A 22,629-nucleotide genomic window follows, 5' to 3' on the forward strand; every position below is an offset into this window, starting at 1 on the left:
GGGTGAGCCAGAGGTGTAGGCACAAGAGGAGAAATCAGTAGAGGGGTAAAAGAATAAATGAATTTCTCACCAAGGCATGTTAGAAGCTGCCAAAACAAAGACAAGGTCATCAGAACGTGCCAAGCCATCCATCTGGACTAGGAGCTCAGTCTTCATCCGCCGGCTTCCTTCATGTTCTCCCCTGCAATAAAATACTGAAATGATTTCCTCAGAGAACTTCTTTTGTTTTATTTATCATGCTTTTCTGGTTAATTTGTCTCCTTCAATTTTTCTGCTAATATTACAGGCTGAAGATCTGCTTCTGCACAAGCTATACTATAGTTAGTCACTAGGAAGTGCTCAAGAGCAGTTCCTGGATTTTTCCCTCTGTGAATCCTAGTGGGAAGGGTCTGGCCTCCCCGAGGCAGCATTTTTGCAATAAAAGAGAGAATTACAGGGCCAAATCAATGTAGGAAAAAATTGAAGGTTCTGAAGAGTTTGCTCAGGAATTGTGCTCAAAGTTTGTGAGAGAAGGAACAGCTGCTGTGGACAATCTGAATGAGATGCAGTGTTTGTGGTTCCAGACAGAATGTGTTAAGGTCTATCAGTTAATGAACAAATGTAAAGAATTTGTGAAGAAGTATAATGAAAGGCACATTGCAGGAATTATAGGCAACCAGTTTGAATTCCCACATATATTACATGAGGAAAATAACATTGAGGTCTTACATGGACTTATTTAAAGTAGATGTGTTCTGGAGTCATCCATTTTATTTGAAAGCTGCAAAGGTGGCTATTGAGATCTGAAACTTCATGATCATCCATCAATTGAGCAGACTATGGAATTAGAGGCCAATATTGCAAATCTTTCAGACAAATGAGACCACGCATGTTTCACTCACACTCACCTAGCAACAGCAACAGCTCCAGATGGCGTTAGCCACGCAACTGGTAGTGCTGCCAGCCAAGGAGAATATAGACAAGCACAGAGGTTTCAGTAAGGGGCAAGGTATTGCCACCCATACCAAGTTTCAGTCAAAGCCATGATGTCAATGCAACCATCCACAATAAGGTCATGCATGGCAAGGGTCTTGTTTGCAAGTGAACAGACATTTTAGAGAAACAGTTATTGTTAATCCCCTGGCAGTGTCCAAGGAGGCAGTGGTGGGTAGAGTGAGTGGGATGGGAAGGAGGTTGGGGAGATTCGCCTCCTGCGAGTGCGCTGGGTGGGAAGGTCGGCAAGAGAGGAGGATGGGTCAATTAGGGTTGCAGGTCAAAAGGAGGCACCAACCTGTGCCTCAGTAGGCCCTTTGAAGAATGCTGAGAGAGGTATAGAGGGTAGCTATGGGCTTATCCAAAGGAGAAATCAAGCCTGGGATGGTGACAGGACAGTAGGAAGACAGAGGAGTGGTTAAGAATGGAGGGGGGCAAAGTACCTGAGAATAGGGAAATGAAAAGGTGGCATGACTGGGTAACAGGTAGGGGAGGAGACAAGAGAGAAGGGCCCAAGAGGAAAAAAAATGGAGACAAAAGTCATGGGCTTTGGTCCAGAGCGGCAGCTGAAATATGCACGTGAATGTACACAGGGGTTACATAGGCATGGCAAAAATGGAGACATTTCCTGGTTATAAACAGAGGACAGGGTGGAGACAATATGAGAGAATCCAGAGTTAAATAATGAGGTCCAGTGGTGTGATGAAGTTGACTTTCAGACAGGCTGGAGTCAGCTTGGAGCATTGAGTAACCAATGTCCAGTTACAGAGACAGTTGCGGAGGGAGAGTGAATCCAGGAGCTGTTTGACGGGCAGATTATCAGAAGGGGCAGAGTATCTGTGGGCACATTGCTGGAGGTTGTCCAGTGGAAACAGAGGGCCAAGGAGGATTGGAAAGTCGACCATGAGCCATCAGAAGTTGATCCAGGAGTCCAGTGGTTGTATGTAGTGGCCTCAGGTGTTAGCAACGTGAACCAGTAGGTCCAGTACACCAGCAGAGGAGCAAGACGTCATGGGAGAGTGAAGGGTAAACCCACGGCATCAGTGTTGATGAGACAGCTGGTCCAAGGAACAGCTATAGGGGGGTGAGTAGCACACAATATCATAAGCAGCTGTAGGAGCTTGAGAAGCCAGTCCAATCTAGTCCAGAAAAGGAGTTCTGAAGGATGAGTAGGATTATGCCATGAGAAAAAAAGCAGAAAGCAGCAAAGTAAGATCATTCAGCAGCGAGGTAGCAGAATCCAGAGTAGTTTGGAAACTAGCAGGAACACACTGAAGCTAGTTTAGCGTATAGTGATAAATTTGCAGCAGAGAAGCAGAAACTTAGCCAGTAGAAGCAGATCTGGTACTAGAGGCAGTACAATGAAGAACAGTCTCAGTACAAAGCAGTAACAAAGGTGGCGGTCACAGTAAAGCCCAGAAGCCAGTGGAGAAATGGACTTCGGGCCCAGCAGGCAGATTTCTAAGTCAGATGATAGAATCAGTGATTGTGGGAGTCCAGTTTGCACACAACCATCAGGACTAGGAACAATCTGCAACAGCTTAGGTTTAGTCAACAGATGCACATCTTTCTGACACCATGTGCTGTCTTGAAAGACAACCACGGAAGCAAATGTGCACCCCACATGGGGTCCCGGCCAGGATCTGGGCCTAGACCCCCGAAGATGAGAGGCTTTAAATGTATTTTTATATTACAAGTGGGTCCCTGACACAGGGAGCCATTAGGGATAGCCTCTACCCTTTCTGTGGCTGACCAGCACCCACCCGCAGGCTCACAGGCTTCCCGACTGCTATTCAGCATCCACGGACTCCACGCACGCCCCCACCCAAACAAAAGCCCACTATTCGTAGACTCTTCCCCTGGCCCTGTGACCTTCAGCAGTGCCAGTAGCAGAGGGATGCGCCTCCTACCTCCCCTGTGGATTTTCGAAGCCAGTTTTTCTGGGTGTTTGTAAAAATATAATTTATTGAAATCCATTTCCAAAGTCAAAATAAAACTTGGTTCCAGATATATATATATGTTTTTAAATGTCCTCTTAGGGCACCTCAATGGCACAGTACATGGAGTACCACGATGAGCAGCAGATGACAGGCATTTAACACTAGTAGGAGAGAGCTGTTTCTGGGGCCTCTCGTACTTGTCAGCAGCTAGTTCAGAATGGTATTGGTGGAAACCTGCAAGACAAGAGCAAGTTTAGGGCAGATGTCAGATAGTATGGCCTAGATTTTCAGTGTAGACAGTTTTGGGGCGCTAACCTTAGCGCCCGCCCCAAAGTAGCGCCCCGTTGCCGGAAATTCAGTGGCTTCGCCCTACGAGGTTGGTGGAGCGCTAAAAGAGGCGTTCCACTACTATCTTTAGGCGCTAAGCCGGCGGTCCAGAGCGCAGCGCCCGAGCTGGTGCCAGTGAGCTCTTAAAGGGGAAGGCTGCATGTGTTTTTTTTAGGATGACGAGGAAGAGAGGTGGTGGAGGTGGAGGTGGAGGAGGAGGAGGAGGAGGAAAATGCACCGTTCACAACAACACACTGGATCCTTCCACACAACACATGCAGACTGCCGTTTATAGTGCAGGAGGAGTGCCCTTTAATTTGCGTTCCCCAGGGTGTGTTGCGTTCCATTTTACAAACGCTCTGGACGCCAGCCTCAGAATGGGGCGGTCCGACTGAAGTTTGGATTCGGGGCGGCCAAAGGGCGTTGCACGAGGATGTGACGTCATTTTCTGCGCGCGCATCCGGGCGGCCGCTAAACTTTGCGCCGGCGCTAACGGGCAACTTAATTTGGGGCGGGGCGCAAACTGCGCTGCGCCCGGGCGCTACACGAATAGCGCCCGAAAATCACTTCTCTTAAGGCGCTAACTGCTGGCGCAAGCAACTGAAAATCTAGCCCTATGTCTTTAAATAAACGGCGATCAATAGCTGGAAGGGATTGCCAGGAAGAGTGTGGTTGAGGCCAGGGCGCTGAATTAATTTATGAAACCAGATGCTATAATGAGAAGACAATAGGATTGGTTTTCTGGAAAGATATGAAATTGGTTGAAGGGGCTTTAGTCCAAACCTATCTTGTGATTGTCAATTTTTGAAGGTGGTCGGGCAGTCATTCGCCTTCTGAGTGATGACAGTGTGTGTCATAGAGAGATAAACAAATTTCTTATTATTTATTCTAGCAGTCAGATGTCACTGCCCCATGCGCCCCCCCCCCCCCCCACCACCCCACCCCACTGTCAATGAAAGTTCAAATTATGTATTCTCTCAGATCTGGACGGGGAGAGAAGGAGAAGAGGAGAAGCAGGTAGTCATAACCTTTATCTAACACTGTATATAGGATATAGGATTGGCCATTTTGGAGATAACCCATTTTTACTATAATTACATTGTACCTGCCTGCTCTTAAAAAGGTTCAGATTATGTAATAAAATACAGCCTGGAGTCACAGATCTGACAAAAGACAGATATTGTCCTGCTCACTTTGTAGAGAAGCAGCTGTACAAGGAGTAAAAGAGGAACTGGAGAACAAATTAAGAGATATGGGATGAGAGGTAGTAAAAATAATTTTAATATGCAACGATTAAGAGCACTGACCCTGGGGCACTGCCACGCTGGCTCATCACGGACTCCAGCTCGTCCAGGAAGATAGTAGAGGGAGCATGAAATCGAGCAAGTTCAAACAGCACCTGGGAAATACAGGAGGTAATGCACTTTAAAAAAAATGTCATAAGTCAAAATAAGAATAATACTGTGCAAACAAAGTGGGGGAATAATACAGAACAAAGTGGGGGAAAAACACAATATAAACAACTCACAAATGGGTGGCACAGATACAGTTACAAAATATCCAGTACTGACCATACCAACATGGGATAAGGAATCAAATAAAAAGGCACAATATAATTCTGAAAAAATAGAATCTATCGATCCCTCTGCACCAAGAGCACATGAAGAAAGGAGTAACCAAGTAAGCTGTGCTCCAGACAAAAATTTAGAAAGTCTGAAGGTTAGGTTTGGTTGAAGAAACCCCTTCAACCAATTCATCTCAACCTTCCAGAAAACCAACACTATCATCTTCCCATTACAGCATCGAGTTGTTTCCTAAATAAAAACAAAATCATAAAACTATGAGGAAGGGTCTTCATACCTGGAATGTCGACTGACTGACTTCGGTTTCTTCACAGATGCTGCCTGACCTGCTCAGCATTTCAATTCTTTTCTGGTTTTGTTTTCAGATTTCCAACATCTGAAGTATTTTGCTTCTCGTTTCCCAATTGAGTTCAGTGTCCTGGCCTCAACCACACTCTTTCTGAAAACCCCTTCCAGTTGTTGATCGCCCCTTTCTTTAAGGAAACACTTACTTTTTACCGACGCTAATCTGGATTCAAGATGAGTTTTCTAACCCAATATTGCCTGTCTCTCCTTAAAATACTGTAACTTGTTTAACAGGAAGTAGTGTCCTACATTCCTGAAGACACTGGAGAGAAATTCAACTCATGGCCGCCCAGTTTGCACCTGAAAAACAGGGGGCCAGTAGATGAAAATCCGGGGAGGGGAACTCTCAGCCACTGCTTCGATGTCCAAGACCCACCTGATGTGATAATTCAGGCCGGCCGTTAAATGGGTGAGCAGCCCAGCCGCCTGAAACAGGCGCAAAACTGTTTAAAGATGCAAATCAGGGCCATACGCATGGTGCATGCTCTGCCTACCAGGTCTTGAGTGGCCCAACCAGCAGTCTTTAATGGGACCGCTGAAGGCCACTCAAAAAAAAAATGCCAAAAACATTTTTATTTTTATTTTTCTGGTCCAGGTTGCTCTTCTTGGGCCTACGGAAAAAAAAAATCTCCAACAGCATTTTCACAGCCCAACCTCCCCACCCCAAGGATAGCCTCCTCCCCCAGACCCAACCTGCTGGCCGACTCAGTGTGAGAGGCAGCTGCTTTCCCACCCTCTCTGAACGGCGAGCTGCAGCAGGCACCCACAGCTCGCCGGCAGCCTTTAAATGAGCCCGAAGTCGAATTTGGTTTGGGCCTCAGGCCAGCACAGACTGTTGTGCAGAACTGTCGCTCTGGCAACTTTGTGCACCTTTTGGGTGCAAGTCGAATTGCTCAACTCCCAACTCTTGCTGTGACGTAATTTGGTTCCCCTGGTGTCAGTAACACTCTGGTTTCTCAACCAAGTAGCTGCTGTTTATGTGCGAATCAACAAGCTATTCAACTATGGAGTCAAAGTCAAGGCCAATTCTCACCACATACCTAAACATTCCAGCTGGAGTCACCAGATAGTGGTCAGGGTGGAAACCCAGCTTATTTTCCTTTTGTTTCCTGGTGACACTGAGATCAGTTAACCAAGTATGGAACGGGGACTTTCCTGGTCTGTATGGCTTAGTGCCATATCACACATTGCATTTACTGTACTTACTATTAAGAGCCCAAAGAGAGAGACATCTATTGCACAAAAAGATATGACAGAAGAACTGATTGAATGCTCCTTACCCGGACAAGCTTTTCAGAATCTCCCCTCCATTTGCTGACAATGGTAGAGGCAGAAATGTTGAAGAAGGTCGTGTTACATTCAGTGGCGACAGCCTTTGCAAGTAATGTTTTTCCAGTACCTTAACAAAACACAGTCATTAATATTTCATAAAACGTTACTAGAAGAAACAAAAATTGAGGAATATTTTCTGCCTTCGAAAATTGATCAGTTATTATACACAGTTTACAAGGAGCAATGATGGACACTTTATAATAATTACCTGATAACCATATCAGTGTACTCACAGTGCGTTGCTTATGCACCGCAGAATATCAACCAAAGTACTTTGTTGCAAGCTTTGGCATCTAACATATTATTGATCAAAAGCAAAATACTCACTTAAAATCATAAATATAACTCCCTCAAAGGCCTAATGGGTTAAAAGTACTGTCCGGTGTAGCACAAAGTCATATAAACAGAAGAAGATTCCAGGTTCCATTCTGTTTTTTGTGCTGAGTTAGTTAAATTCAGCCAGGGCAGCAGTTTGGGGTGTATCAATTGGCCTTAGCACCCTGGGCTAGTAAGTGAAAAAGTCAGCCAGGGTTCCCACTCATGGTTAAAAGTGTGCATTTGTGGCTGGCAGCTGAGTGAGCATGACTATAATGCCCATTGTGGACAAATAGCCTGTTAACACTTACTCCCTAGGCTCACACAAGGTATTAGATGATTGCCAGCTCCATGGATCCATTCCCTAGTAAGAGTCAGCACCACCAGGAGGAGGAGAAAAAAAAAAGAAACAAAATTAGGGAAAAATAAATTATATTACTAAAGATTAACACCGGTGTGGTCAACTGAGTCATGCAGGCCAAGAGGGTCCTATGTTTGATCTATCCTCACCTATATTGAGTTGGCTGATCTTAACTGTAGCAGTGGTAGGAGTCTTAGGCCGCGAATTTAGTAGTGCTGAGGGGGCAGGTTTGGAGGCTGTAAAAATAGCAAAGATTGACAGCGGGTAGGAAACCCGCCATCAACCCGCCTCCATGCGAGTCTCCCGGGTGTCGGGTCTGTCAGCGGAGAACTGACCCAACATCAAGCGGCGGGGGATACAATTCAGCTACTTAAATGGCTTGTTAAAAGCAAATTTAATACTATTTTGAGGCCTACTTCTAATTTTACGTTCTCCCCCATGGGTTACCCGCTGTTTGGGGAATACGTCAGCTCAACCTGGCGTGTTTTGAGTCTGCTCTGAAGTTTGTGAAAAGCTGACAGCTGCATAAGTGGTGTAAAGGATGCCCTGTTGTAGTTGGTGAATTTCAGAGTGCAGAAAATGTTGGTTACTGCATTTTTAATACATAGAGATTTCTTTAGCTTACAAGTTTTTAGATCCAACTGTATGTTCAGTGCCACCTCATTGGAACAACTTCTCTCACCATTGACAGATCGCTTCTGTCATCTCACCTGCAGCTGCCATCTATTGCAGCAACATTGGAGCCATTGAAGCAATCAGACCGTGGTCTTCCGAATCCTTGCATGATCAGCCTCAACACCAACATCACCAGGCACACCAACAACATCACCAACCTTCTCTGCCATCACCTGATGTTGCACTGGACACAGGGCATCAGCCCCTGACAAAATTGCTGCCTGGGAGGCCGGCAATGGCATTACCATGACCAGATTTTCTTCACTTGATGCTGTAAACCCTGGCTGCCACATGATGCACCAGGTTGACACCATCCCACACCAGCACCGTGAAGCATCCCTTTAATGTCCAAGCTATTCCATGCACACTCATCACTATAGCGGGGGGGGGGGGGGGGGGGGGGGAGGAGGAGTTATGACTGAACAATCACTGGAACTCAATAAGACACTTCTCAAGGTGCACTCAGATCTGTCCAATAAGGGGCACTTTTCGAAAAAGAGATTTCACTGTATGACAATACATTACCAGAAACTTTACAAGGACATTGGCTAAACCTCTCTCAAGTGCCTACCCTTGCATGTTGTTAGTTGGTATGCTTGCAGTAGGATGAGGGGGAGTATGAGGGATGGCTAGTGAGATGGGGAAGTGATAAAGTAGATAGAGAGGGTTGGGTGGAGGTACAAGGTAAGTTGGTGTCCTGGGGAATTCTCTTCCACCCTTGGAAGGGAAGAGAACCTCCCTGCATGCTGTGACTCCCTCCATATGCATATGGAGGAAGTCATTGGAGACCCTGAGTGCAAGCGTTCACCTTTGTGCAGTGACTGTCAGTGTTTGCAGCACCTCAATGCTGTCAAACACTGACAGAACAACTGTCAAACTCCATGTGGACGTGGTCCCTTTAAGGAAACCTGCTGATGACGCGTCATCAAATGACGTCATCAGACCCGCTTCCTGTTAATTGGCCGGGAAGCCCGCAGGGCGGGCTTAACAAGGCCAATCAAAGGAAAATCATGTCTACAAAGCGGATGCAGCTGGGAGCGGGACTGGAACTTGGAAACCAGCTCTCTCGCCCCATCCATTAAATTTGTGGCCTTAGTGTCCCCATTTCAATTTGTTATTGCCTTGTAATGTACTGAAAACTGTGTTATTAATAAACAAATTGTCAGGCGTCAATCTGAGGTCACACGATAAGTCCACTCAGACAGCATTGCTGTATACTAATACTGTTAGTCATCAGAAATATAGGTGCTGCCATTGGGGACTGGATGGTGCAATGGATTGGGACCAGAGTTTAAATTCAGCCCAGATAGATAGAATGAAAGCTCCTCCATAAGCGACAGGGGACAGGAATGCCTGGAATTATTTTTATGTAATAATACAGCCTCCGCTTCAGTACCTGTTCAGAGTGAGTGCTATGCAGCTGCAACATTGCGGGCATTATGGGGCAGACACTTAATTTGAATGAAAATCTGACCAATGAGCCTTGCACAGAATTTGTTTACAAGCAACCAGTCCCATTTGTGCTCATTAACTACACTGGAGTGCAGGTAGTTCCCTTTATAACATGCATGATTAACAGAAAATTCTTAAATTTGTTGTATATACTGTACTTCCCCTATAAGCTGGAATGATTATTATATTATGTACTTCTTTCAAGATATACAGTATAGCTAAGGAAGTCGAATAGCAATAAGATTTCACAGCAGCCTGACATAGGTTTATTTTTCTTATTAAATCCTTTGATTAATCCCTAACCTTTATTATTGGTGACATGATTTTTAATATCTAGCAAAATAGACAAACAGGACTTTGGTTTACCTACCACCTCATTAGAGCTCTCTCAATGGTCAAGGCTGAGTAAAACCACTGTATGGCATGGTGCTCAGGCATACAGACCAGGAAGATCCTGGCTTTGACCTGGTCTGTATGCCTTATAGGAACACTACAATTAAACTTAGTGCCCCCGAGGAACAAAATCAACCAGGGATTCTTGCTTCTGATTCCTATCCAGTGGCTGCTGCTGAAAAGTGTGCAAGGGTGGACATAGGGTGAGAAGAAGATGTTCACCAAGATGAAATCATGTGACGGCACTGTGTAGGTATCTATGGAACTGGAGCATAGCACAAGTCATCACCTTCAGGAGCAAAAAGGGGAAAAATTATTTTTTTAAAGTCTCATTTGTTGGAAGTATGCTGCCTTCCAAAAATGCAGTTCCACCCACCACAATGGAGGTTGCCATTATTTGGCACAATATCAATTTCCCCCCCCCCCGCCAAACCCCCCACCACCCCCAAGGCACAGCATGACTCACGACTTTCTGGTCCAGAAGCAAGATCATCATCAATTGGACCAGCTAAAACTATTCCTGTCTATGTTAATTCTTAAAGACATGCCATAAAATCCCTTACCTGGTGGTCCATAAAGTAACAGTCCTTTCCATGGGGACAGAATCCCAGTAAACAGCTGAGGATACTAGAGGTAAAAAGTACAGGACTAAGCATCATAGGTATAACAGGCAAACATACAACAACATGCTTTTAATTTAAAATAACTTACCTTAATCGGGTATACGACAGCCTCTTTAACTAGTCGCTTGGCTGGCTCCAGCCCAATTATGTCATCCCATCTCACATTTGGATTATGTAGATAAATATCCTTAAATGGACAAAATCAATCCAATTTTTAAAAAGTTCTCTAGAAATTGGACACATTATTTTAAATTTCTCTTAAAGGGCTCTTTAAAATATTTAAAATAGCAACAAAAAATCCTGGCAATGCCCAACAGGTCAGCCACCATCGAAAAGAGAAAGTAAGGTTAGCATTTCAGGCGAGACCTTTCATCAGATGTGCCTGTTGTGCATTTGTACCAACCTCTGGTTTAATTTCAGGTTTGCAGCATCATCTTTTCTATCTCTACTAATTCGCATTTAACACTTGTGCGTTATGCTTATAGTTTGCAATTACCTGTGCCGAAACAGACCACAGATACTGGCCCAAAATGCAAAAACACAGCTAGATGTTGAAAGTCTCATCTCCGTTGATCCGCTACAATCGCTTGCTAAAGGCCGTTCAAATCTCTGATACAGATTTTGAAATTTATATCTCAATGGCTTACCCTGCTAACAACAAGAGCAAGGTCTCTCATTTCACCATTCGTTCCTATGAAGGCACCCAGAGGTTTTATTAATCGTTCCTACCAAAATAAAATAAAGTTTCAAGAAGAAGCACGAGTATAATGTTAATACATTTTTAAAAAGGTAATGCTCAAAAATTTGAAAGAAGACAAGCAACACTCAATGAAAACAAAACCCCCAGGAAAAGAATTACAAATGCTGACATGTTCTTTAATTAAATGGAAATATTTTTTAAAAAGCAAAATGACAGAATTTAAAAGAAAATGTTCAATATTGTTTGTCATTTCAATGAATGCCATAATTCTACAAAGATAACCATCGCCCATTACCTTATATGAAAGATAACCCTGAACATCCCTTATAAGCCCATGATTATACTTCGAGTGAATGTCGCGTACCTCAAGCTACACTACCTGCCACTTCACATTTTGATTGATTCTTAATCAATCATTTACTAATACTGAAAACTCTAAATCACCCTTTAAATATGGAATCCAGTCACAGTCACCTCTGCTCTCCCAAAGATCAAACTAAGGGGTTCAAATAGCTCTCAGCTGAATTTCACCAGCAAGAGGTGAACAGTGAGGGCAGAATCATTGATCAAACTGCATGGCTGTGGAGTTCAGTGTCTAATGCAAAATTAAAATCAATATTAAAAAATATGGTTTTGAAAATGTACTATGCGAGAGGTAATTAATTGTTAACTGTTGATTTAACATACAAGCATAGAAGTCACATGGACCAAGATTGTGTTGAATGTTTCAATTCACATAGCATTTTTTCACATCAAACTTTGCTGTACACAAACACAGTTTGTTAATCACAACCAGAAACTGTGGCAAGAAAAGATTGATATGGAGCTGTGGTTGGCCATATTAAACATTTGGAAATGGTAATTTCTATACTGATTACATTAATAATAGAACTATACAGTAGTAAGAGGAAACAACAATAGATAACCTCCAACCCTACGGAGTTTCCTCCTCATAGTTTTGTGTTATTTTGTTGATCAATACACCTGCGCAAAATACATCAGGGATATGCTGTCACACAAACTTAAAGCATCACACTAGCAACTTGATACATTATCAGCTTAGGAGGAGGAATAAAGGAAGCAGCCTGTTCGTAAAATCGAGCTGGTCTGGATGTTGGTTTAAGGACCAGCAACTTTGTTCCGCTGGACTTAAAAGTCCTGAAATGTAAGACATCTCCCACACAACTCCTCAGGTGCAATACTTTTTTCAGGGAAAACAAAACTCTCCCGAGCTCCCTTCTCCTCCTGAACAATTGAAGTATCACCCAGTGTAGTACTAAGCTTTATAGAGCAGAAGCACCTCCCAAACCCACGACCTCCACCACCTAGAAGGGACATGGGCAGCAAGCGCATGGGAGCACCACCACCTCCAAGTACCCTTCCAAGTCACACACCATCCTGACTTGGACTATATCGCCGTTCCTTCATCGTCGCTGGGTCAAAATCCTGGAACTCCCTCCCTAACTGTGGGAGTATCTTCACCACATAGACTGCAGCGGTTCAAGAAGATGGCTCACCACCACCTTCTCAAGGGTAATTAGGGGTGGGCAATAAATGCTGGCCTTGCCAGTAACGCCCACATCCCAGGAACGAATAAAAAAAGGTCCCATGTTCGATTCCCCAGTCTGCACTCATTTACTCTCAGCCAAGACAACAGTTAAGGGTGCTACAATTTGTTTCAGCATTCAGAGGCTAGGATGGGAAAAAGTACTTCCCATTCCTAACTGTTCAGTCTGTGAGTGTGGATGTTGGCTGAGAACATGATTCATCCCAGCTGTGAGGCCCTCCCAAATCTGCTGTCACTCAGTTTAGGCTCATGCGTGAAGAAGATCAATAAAATCAGATCTCCTGTGGCGTTGCAGTAAGTCAGAGTGTTATACCATACAACGCAATGTATTATTATGCTGCTAAAATGAAGCTGTAAGGTTTAATCTGATCTGTCCCTTTAACCCCCAAAATTCCAATTGCTCTAGATAAGCACATCTTGAGGTCAAAGTGAGTCTAACTGGAGTTTCTTCCTCTGATTTTTAAAAAAATACCGCTTGTTTACTGGTACGTTTCCTGACTCTTTTAGTAGTGGGTCTTGCTGGTTTCTGACTATAACATTTGAGCCAGTAAGATACAAGCACACTTCCATGTGCAATTCTCTGAGGTGTGATGGATGTACGCTACACGCAAGAATTTTGTATAAGTGTAATTTTGAGCAAAATCCACTAAGTCATAAATATTCAATGAATGACCAGATCACAGAGAACATAGGGTCACAATAGGTTTTAGAATCATAGAATGGTTACAGCACAGAAGGAGGCCATTCAGCCTGTTGAGCCCATGCCGGCTCTCTGCAAGAGCGCTTCAGTTAGTCCCACTCCCCCGTACTTTTCCTTCAGGTACTTATCAATTCCCTTTTGAAGGCCACAATTGAATCTGCCTCCACCATCCTCTCAGGCAGTGCATTTCAGACCCTAACCACTTGCTGCGTAACAACATTTTTCCTCATGTCATCTTTGGTTCTTCTGCAAAACACCTTAAATCTGTGTCCTCTGGTTCTCGACCCGTCCACCAATGGGAACAGTTTCTCTCTATCTACTCTGTACAAACCCCTCATGCTTTTGAACAAATCTCCTCTGCTCTAAGAACAACCCCAGCTTCTCCAGTCTATCCACGTAACTGAAGTCCCTTATCCCTGGAATCATTCTTGTATATCTTTTCTGCACCCTCTCTAAGGCCTTCACATCCTTCCTAAAGTGCGGTGCCCAGAATTGGACACAATACTCCAGTTGAGGCCAGACCAGTGTTTTATAAAGGTTCATCATAACTTCCTCGCTTTTGTACTCTGCCTCTATTTATGAAGCCCAGTATCCCGTATGCTTTTTTAACCACTTTCTCAACTTGCCCTGCCACCTTAAACGATTTGTGCACATATACCCCCAGGTCTCTCGGTTAATGCACCCCTTATAGAATTGTACCCCTTGATGTAAGAAAACGACTAGGCACTTGGTCTAAGCGTTAAACAAAGCTTTAATCAACTGTTTTACAACATGGAAGTCTAGTTGTGTCCTTCACTAGTTCCTGTTAAGAATGTCCTGCGCAAGCTGGGCCCATGCCCGAGTATTTATACTCTCCCTGGACAGCGCCACCCATAGGCTGCTCAGTATTATTTCATAAGTCTTTCTTTCATGAATGACTGATTCATGTCACCCCTTAGTTTATATTGCCTCTCCTCGTTCTTTCTATCAAAATGTATCACTTCACACTTTTCCACATTAAATTTCATCTGCCACATGTCCGCCTATTCCACCTGAAGTTTATTACTATCCTCCTCACTGTTCACTATACTTCCAAGTTTTGGGTCATCTGCACATTTTGAAATTGTGCCCTGTACACCCAAGTCCAAGCCATTGATATACATCAAGAAAAGCAGTGGTCCTAGTACCAACCCCGGGGAACCCCACTGTGTGCCTTCCTCCAGTCCGAAAAGCAACCGTTCACCACTACTCTCTGTTTCCTGTCACTTAACCAATTTTGTATCCACGCTGCCACTGTCCCTTTTATTCCATTGAGTTCTATTTTAATGGCATTCAGTGTCTCTGTATTTAGTGTCAACAAATGTAGTGATTTTGTGGCTGACAGTGTTTCTGCATTGGTACACTCTCTCATAGGTACAGCAACATCAGAAATTCTCCAATAATGGAGTTATTATGACACATTGTTGGATTCCAGTTGGCATAATTTTCAAAAGATAAAACAAAAAAGGTCTCAGTCATATTCATAGCATAACACAACCTATATCCTGACTCACCGAAGGGTCTTGGTTGTAATTCAGGCTGTTTACTGCTATTTCACTGGATGAGTCTTTAACAGCATCTTGAACCATGCCACGCAAGTCAATGATCTGGCCCTGAGTATAATTTAATAAGAAAAAATTAAGAAAACTTGTTCATTACTTTGAACATCTCACTTGGCATCCGTAGATCCAAAGATGACTATTATAGTACCTACCCGTCTAGGATGAAGCCCATCTCCAACTTTAATGGTAGACACGTTCAAACCAAACTCTGAGGTTTCAGGAGGAGTAGACGGTCCATTCTCCTGCATGGATCACCAATAATAATATTATATATTAATGGATCAAACTGGTCAAGTCATCAATCAGTCCACTTCTCTACAGGACTCCCAAATTGACAAAGGTCCCAGTTTTAGACAGAATCCTTTCAAACTAAATGTTCATGTGAAGAGAAAATAAAAACATCAGAAATATGATTGAATTCCTTCCATTGTATTCTCCTGTATCTTTACCACCCTATTTTCCAAAGAGAGAAAACAAATAGTTTCAATCCCTGTCAGACATCACCCACTTTGCCCTACTAGCCCTCCCTTCTGCTGCAGGCTAACTCAATCTTTTCAAAGGTTGCATTCTGAAGATTGTCTGAAGAAATAACATTTGAAAAAATAGGGTTTATCATTGATAAAAGAATACATTTTATTTAAACTTGTAAGGCTAATTTGTTCCACTTTACATCTAGGAAATGTTTAGTTCTTGAACGCAAATTCACACAACTTACTGTGCCTCCCAACTTAAGTGTCATCTGCAAACTGGGATAGACAACTCTCTATTCCTTCATCCAAGTTATTTTTTTTTTAACATATATGGTGAAAAGCTGAGGCCCCAGTGCAGATCCCTGGGGAACACCAAGTCACATCCCACCAATCAGAGAAGACACCTTGCATCCCACCTGCACATGCATCTTAAACACATTAGCATATGTCTGCCTGTCTCGTGAGGATGCCATGCCATAATGGACTGACATCATTACACAATTACATTGTGCCTGAGAAGTTGCCAGTTTGGCAAGACCAACCTGTGCATTTGCATCCTTTGGAACACAATTTGCTACTGGTCTCCCTGCAACTTAGTTAAAATTTGAGAGAGCGGTTATCGTGCAGTTAAGTAAAGGCAGACATTTGCAGACTGCAGCGAATGTCATGCGGCCGGATATCATGTGACATAACCTCCAGGAATTAAACCAACCAGAGTTGGCAACCTTAGCTTCGGACAAGGGGCCTCAGAATTTCTTTGGTGCGTGTATGGAGGAAATTCTAAGTACAGGCCCAGTGTGGAAGCGTATACAGACAGGCAGTTACATCATGGGTCACCATCAGAGCACAATGATATTTGGAAGGTGGCATCAAGAGAAAGGTGGCTGTATAAAATCATACTGCAACAAGGCAAAGAGTTTTAATAAAAACACTTAAATTTCAATTTGTTTACTATGAAGAAGATTTACAATTTAGTTTACTATGAAGAAGATTTACAATTTAGTTAACACCTTGCAATTCTGTGCCACAAACACATTCCTGCACTGCCACCCAGTGGCTTTGTAATACAACTACATGCAGACACACAGGCTGGGGCCAATTTTGATCTTCTACCCAAAATTAGTGCAAAGTGAGAAGAGTGACCACTGCGCCCGGGCAATGGCGGCAGCAAAAGGTCCAACCAATTTTCACGGTTGAGCCTCATTTCCGTATCAGCAGTAAGCAGCTTGAACATTTTGAGCAGCTCACCAATTAGAGAGGGACAAAAATCCAGCGGCTCCAGCGTGAAGTTACGAACAATGACAGACAGGTAAAGACCCTCTGGCCCATCTAGCCTGTCCCACACAATTGTGCCACGTGATCTCTTGGGTGAGGCAAAAAAAAAATACAAACCCAGACCAATTTGGGGGGGGGGGGGGGGGGGTGAAATCTGGGAAATTCCTCTCCAACCCATCTAAGCGATCAAAACTAGTCCAGATCACTCATTCAGCAAATCGGCATCCACCACACTAGACAGCAGCCTGTTCCAGAGGTCCATTATTCTCTAGGAAAAGAGCCACCTCCTGACATCTAACCTAGATCTGGCCTTACACAACTTAAAATTGTGACCCCTGGTTCTCTTTAAATCTATTTCATTTGAACAAACTGTCAACTTGAACACAATCTGTTCCCTTCATCATCTTAGAAACCTCAATCAAATTCCCCCATGGTCTACACTTCTCTAAAGGGTAGAGTCCCAACTCCTTTAGCCTATCTTCATAACTAGGATAAGTGAAGGATGGGGAGAGATGATCCTGAGAGAGGGCTGTGGAGGGTCAGGTATTGAGAGAGTCAGTTTATGCTCCTTCTGATCCCTGATCACTTTTACACCTGAAACTTTCCATTTTGAGTGGTCTGCAGCAGTGCCCTTAAGGACAGCTGGTTAAACCGCTAAATGTCTAGTACCACTGGGCAGAGTGGGTGCAGCACTCTCTCCACCCATTGGAACTGAAAATTCCAAACAGATCCTACAACTGACGTAGGACCCCGATTTGCATGGGAAATTAGGTTCCTGCCTAATTTGCTTAGATCTGCCAAAATTCTAATAGTCGCTGCTCACAATTTACAAGAATGAGAGGCAACTGGAAGAGAATCAGCAGACATCCATATCTTAAACTAGGCTGAGAAAAAAAAGGAAATCCTGAGAACTCACACAGCCAATATTATAGGGGATGGAGACATGCGAGAGCCTGCACCCACAGTGCATTTAATTAATTCATTTATTTTATTCGCTGATGGGATCTGGACGTCGCTGGCAAGGCCAGCTTTTATTGCCCATCCCTAGTTGCCCTTGAGAAGGTGGTGGTGAGCCACCTTCTAGAACCGCTGCAGTCCGTGTGGTGAAGGTACTCCCACAGTGCTGATAGGTAGGGAGTTCCAGGATTTTGACCCAGCAACGATGAAGGATCGGCGATATACTTCTAAGTCAGGATGGTGTGTGACTTGGAGGGGAACTTGGAGGTGGTGGTGTTCCCATGCACCTGCTGCCCTTGTCCTTCTATGATGTGGAGATGCCGGTGTTGGACTGGGGTGGACAAATGTAGGAAGTCATACAACACCAGGTTATAGTTCAACAGCTTTATTTGAAATCACAAGCTTTCGGAGCGCTGCTCCTTCGTCAGGTGAAGTGAAGAGAAGCATACAGGCACAGCATATGTAGTCAGAGAAAACTGCCAGATGATTACAGGTAATCTTTCTAACTGCCCTTTCACACACCTCGGCAGAGAGATAATCACAGCAATCAAAGGTGTGAATGGTGTCCAAACAGGTCAGTCAGGAAAACATTACATCAAAGAACAATGAGGTGGGGTCACAAGGGGTCAAATGTTGCAGATACTGGGGTCTGTATGAAAAACAGAAAAAACCCAAAATACTTTGCTGGAAATCACAGCAGGTCCGGCCGCATCTGTGCAGAGAGAACAAGCCAACGATGACTCGAGTCAGGATGACTCTACGTCGTCAGGTGGGGTTACCTATAGCGTGACATGAACCCAAGATCCCGGTTGAGGCCGTCCTCATGAGTGCGGAACTTGGCTATCAGTTTCTGCTCGACGATTTTGCGTTGTCATGTGTCTCGAAGGCCGCCTTGGAGAATGCTTACCCGAAGATCGGAGGCTGAATGTCCTTGACTGCTGAAGTGTTCCCCGACTGGGAGGGAACACTACTGCCTGGCGATTGTTGTGCGGTGTCCGTTCATCCGTTGTCGCAGTGTCTGCATGGTCTCGCCGATGTACCATGCTCCGGGGCATCCTTTCCTGCAACGTATGAGGTAGACAACGCTGGCCGAGTCACAGGAGTATGTGCCATGTACCTGGTGGGTGGTGTCCTCACGTGTGATGATGGTATCTGTGTTGATGATCTGGCATGTCTTGCAGAGGTTGCCGTGGCAGGGTTGTGTGGTGGCGTGGTCGCTGTTCTCCTGAAACAGCGCTGTTCTCCTGAAACAGCCCACTACTCGCCTTCAAACAGCCGCCTAACCTCAAACAGACCATCGTTCGCAGCAAATTACCCAGCTTTCAGGAGGACAGCGACCACGACACCACACAACCCTGATAGCCAAGTTCCGTACTCATGAGGACGGCCTCAACCGGGATCTTGGGTTCATGTCACGCTACATGTAACCCCACCTGACGTAGAGTCATCCAGACTTGAGTCGTCGTTGGCTTGTTCTCTCTGCACAGATGCGGCCGGACCTGCTGTGATTTCCAGCAAAGTTTTTTTTCTGTTTTTCATACAGACCCCAGCATCTGCAACATTTGGCCCCTTGTGACCCCACCTCATTGTTCTTTGATGTAATGTTTTCCTGACTGACCTGTTTGGACACCATTCACACCTTTGATTGCTGTGATTATCTCTCTGCCGAGGTGTGATAAAGGGCAGTTAGAAAGATTACCTGTAATCATCTGGCAGTTTTCTCTGACTATATATGCTGTGCCTGTATGCTTCTCTTCACTTCACCTGATGAAGGAGCAGCGCTCCGAAAGCTTGTGATTTCAAATAAAGCTGTTGGACTATAACCTGGTGCTGTGTAACTTCCTACACTTGTCCTTCTAGGTGGAAGAGGTTGCGGGTTTGGGAGGTGCTGCCGAAGAGGCCTTGGCGGGTGGCTGCAGTGCATCTTGTAGATGGTACACACTGCGGCCACGGTACGCCGGTGGTGGAGGGAGTGAATGTTTAAGGTAGTGGATGGGCTGCCAATCAAATGGGCTGCTTTGTCCTGGATGGTGTCGAGCTTCTTGAGTGTTGTTGCAGCTGCACTCATCCAGGCAAGTGGAGAGTATTCCATCACACTCCTTACTTGTGCCTTGTAGATGGTGGAAAGGCTTTGGGGAGTCAGGAGGTGAGACACTCGCCACAGAATACCTAGCCTCTGACCTGCTCTTGTTCTCTTGTTGCCACAATATTTATGTGGCTGGTCCAGTTAAGTTTCTGGTCAATGGTGACCCCCAGGATGTTGATGGTGGGGGATTCGCCGATGGTAATGCCGTTGAATGTCAAGGGGAGGTGGTTAGACTCTTGCTTGTTGGAGATAGTCATTGCCTGGCACTTCTGTGGCGCGAATGTTACCTGCCACTTATCAGCCCAAGCCTGAACGTCGTCCAGGTCTCGTTGCATGCGGGTATGGACTGCTTCATTATCCGAGGAGTTGTGAATGGTGCTGAACACTGTGTAGTCATCAGCGAACATCCCCATTTCTGACCTTATGTTGGAGGGAAGGTCATTGATGAAGCAGCTGAAGATGATTGGGCCTAGGACACTGCCCTGAGGAACTCCTGCAGCGATGTCCTGGGGCTGTGATGATTGACCTTCAATTACCACAACCATCTTCCTTTGTGCTAGGTATGACTCCAGCCAGTGGAGCGTTTTCCCCGATTCCCATTGACTTCAGTTTTACTAGGGCTCCTTGATCAAATGTTGCTTCGATGTCAAGGGCAGTCACTCTCACCTCATCTCTGGAATTCAGCTCCTTTGTCTATGTTTGGAACACGGCTGTAATAAGGTCAGGAGCCGAGTGGTCTTGGCAAAACCCAAACTGGGCATCAGTGAGCAGGTTATTGGTGAGTAAGTGCCGCTTGATAGCACTGTCGATGACACCTTCCATCACTTTGCTGATGATTGAGAGTAGACTGATGGGGCGGTAATTGGCCAGGTTGGATTTGTTGTGCTTTTTGTGGACAGGACATACGTGGGCAGTTTAAGAACATAAGAAATAGGAGCACGAATAAGCCACTTGCCCCTCGAGCCTACTCCGCCATTCAATAGATCATGGCTCATCTTGGGATCAAAGCCACTTCCCTGCCTGCTCCCCATAACCCTTCACTCTCTTATCTTGCAAAAATCTGTCTTTCTCCACCTAAAAAGGTATTTAATGACCCAGCCTCCACGGCTCTCTGGGGCAGAGAATTCCACAGAATTACGAGTATAGGTCCAACCTGCTCAACCTTTCTTCATAAGTCAACCCCCTCATCTCTGGAATTAACCTAGTGAATCGTCTCTGAACTGCCTCCAATGCAAGCATATCCTTCCTTAAATAAGGAGACCAAAACTGTACGCAGTACTCCAGGTGTGGTCTCACCAATGCCCTGTACAGTTGTAGCAGGACTTCCCTGCTTTTATACTCCAACCCCCTTGCAAACATTCTATTTGCCTTTTTGATTACTTACTGTACCTGCATGCTAACTTTTTGTGTTTCATGCACAAGGACCCCCAGGTCCCGCTGAATTGTAGCATTTTGTAATCTCTCTCCATTTAAATAATAATTTGCTTTTTTATTTTTCCTGCCAAAGTGTATAACCTTGCACTTTCCCACATTATACTCCATCTGCCAAATGTTTGCCCACTCACTTAGCCTGTCTATATCCCTTTGCAGATTCTTTGTGTCCTCTGCACAACTTGCTTTCCCACCCATCTTTGTATCATCCACAAACTTGGCTACATTACACTCGGTCCCTTCATCCAAGTCATTAACATAGATTGTAAATAGTTGAGGCCCCAGCACCGATCCCTGTGGCACCCCACTAGTTACCGTTTGCCAACCAGAAAATGGCCCATTTATCCCAACTCTCTGCTTTCTGTTAGTTAGCCAATTCTCTATCCATGCTCAAATATTACCCCCAACTCTGAGTTCTTATCTTATGCAGTAACCTTTTATGTTGCACCTTATCGAATGCCTTCTTGAAATCCAAATACACTACATCCACTGGCTCACCTTTGTCCACCCTGCTCATTACATCCTCAAAGAACTTCAGCAAATTTGTTAAACATGATTTCCCTTTCATAAAACTATGCTGACTCTGCTTGACTGCATTATGATTTTCCAAATACCCTGCTACTGCTTCCTTAATGAAGGACTCCAGCATTTTCCCAACGACAGATGTTAGGCTAACTGGTCTATAGTTTCCTGCTTTCTGTCTCCCTCCTTTCTTAAACAGGGGTGTTACATTTGCAGTTTTCCAATCTTCTGGGACCTCTCCAGAGTCCAGGGAATTTTGGTATATTGCAACCAATGAATCCACTATCTCTGCAGCCACTTCTTTTAAGACCCTGGGATGCAGGCCATCTGGTCCAGGGGACTTGTCGACTTTTAGTACCATTATTTTACCAAGTCGTCGTCGTACGTGTCTTCACACTGTTCCCTTTGGGGAACTGTATGAAGTGGTGGAAGGATTTCTGGCCACGATTAATGCTCCTTCCGTGACCGTAACCATCTTCGTGCCAGCCATTAGGGTGGTTAGTCCTATGGCGGGAGGGTTTTACGGGCTCCCACAACCCATACGAGGGGGGGGGCCACCCACACCCACGGACGCAAGTATTCCGCTGGATGTCAACCCAGAATTTAGAGCCGGAGCTCCGACTCCACTTGCCGGGACTGTCTGGAGCGGGGTTCGAAACCCTACGCCTTCTGGCCCAGCGGCAGGGATGCTACCGCTACGCCAAAGGCCCACTCCATTTTACCAAGTACTTTTTCCTTAGTGATAGTGATTATCTTTAGTTCCCCCCTCCCTGTGGCCCCTTGATTATCCATTATTGGGATGTTGTTAGTGTCTTCTGCTGTGAAGACAGATACAAAATATTTGTTCAGAGTCTCTGCCATTTCCCCGTTCCCCATTATTAATTCCCCAGTCTCATCCTCTAAGGGACCAACGTTTACTTTAGCTACTCTCTTCCTTCTTATATACCTGTAAAGCTCTTACTATCTGTTTTAATATTTCTTGCCAGTTTACTCTCATAATTCATCTTCTCTCTCTTTATTATT

General features: G+C 44.7%; 1 protein-coding gene across 1 annotated transcript in view; it reads right to left on the bottom strand.

The window, feature by feature from the left end:
• katnal2 (katanin p60 subunit A-like 2) overlaps positions 1–22,629 on the bottom strand; it is a 107,968-nt gene that overhangs the window by 26,783 nt on the left and 58,556 nt on the right. The window contains exons 6-13 of the mRNA XM_085975307.1: positions 15,018–15,107; positions 14,818–14,916; positions 10,966–11,043; positions 10,407–10,505; positions 10,259–10,322; positions 6,448–6,566; positions 4,547–4,638; positions 71–181 (exon numbers count right to left, since the gene is read on the bottom strand). Of these exons, the coding sequence (XP_085831433.1) occupies positions 71–181; positions 4,547–4,638; positions 6,448–6,566; positions 10,259–10,322; positions 10,407–10,505; positions 10,966–11,043; positions 14,818–14,916; positions 15,018–15,107 (752 nt within the window). The remainder of the gene's footprint in view (positions 1–70; positions 182–4,546; positions 4,639–6,447; positions 6,567–10,258; positions 10,323–10,406; positions 10,506–10,965; positions 11,044–14,817; positions 14,917–15,017; positions 15,108–22,629) is intronic.

The sequence above is a fragment of the Somniosus microcephalus genome, chromosome 2, assembly GCF_052327205.1.
Source record: "Somniosus microcephalus isolate GS21.2 chromosome 2, FLI_Smic_1.0, whole genome shotgun sequence".
Lineage (NCBI taxonomy): Eukaryota > Metazoa > Chordata > Chondrichthyes > Squaliformes > Somniosidae > Somniosus > Somniosus microcephalus.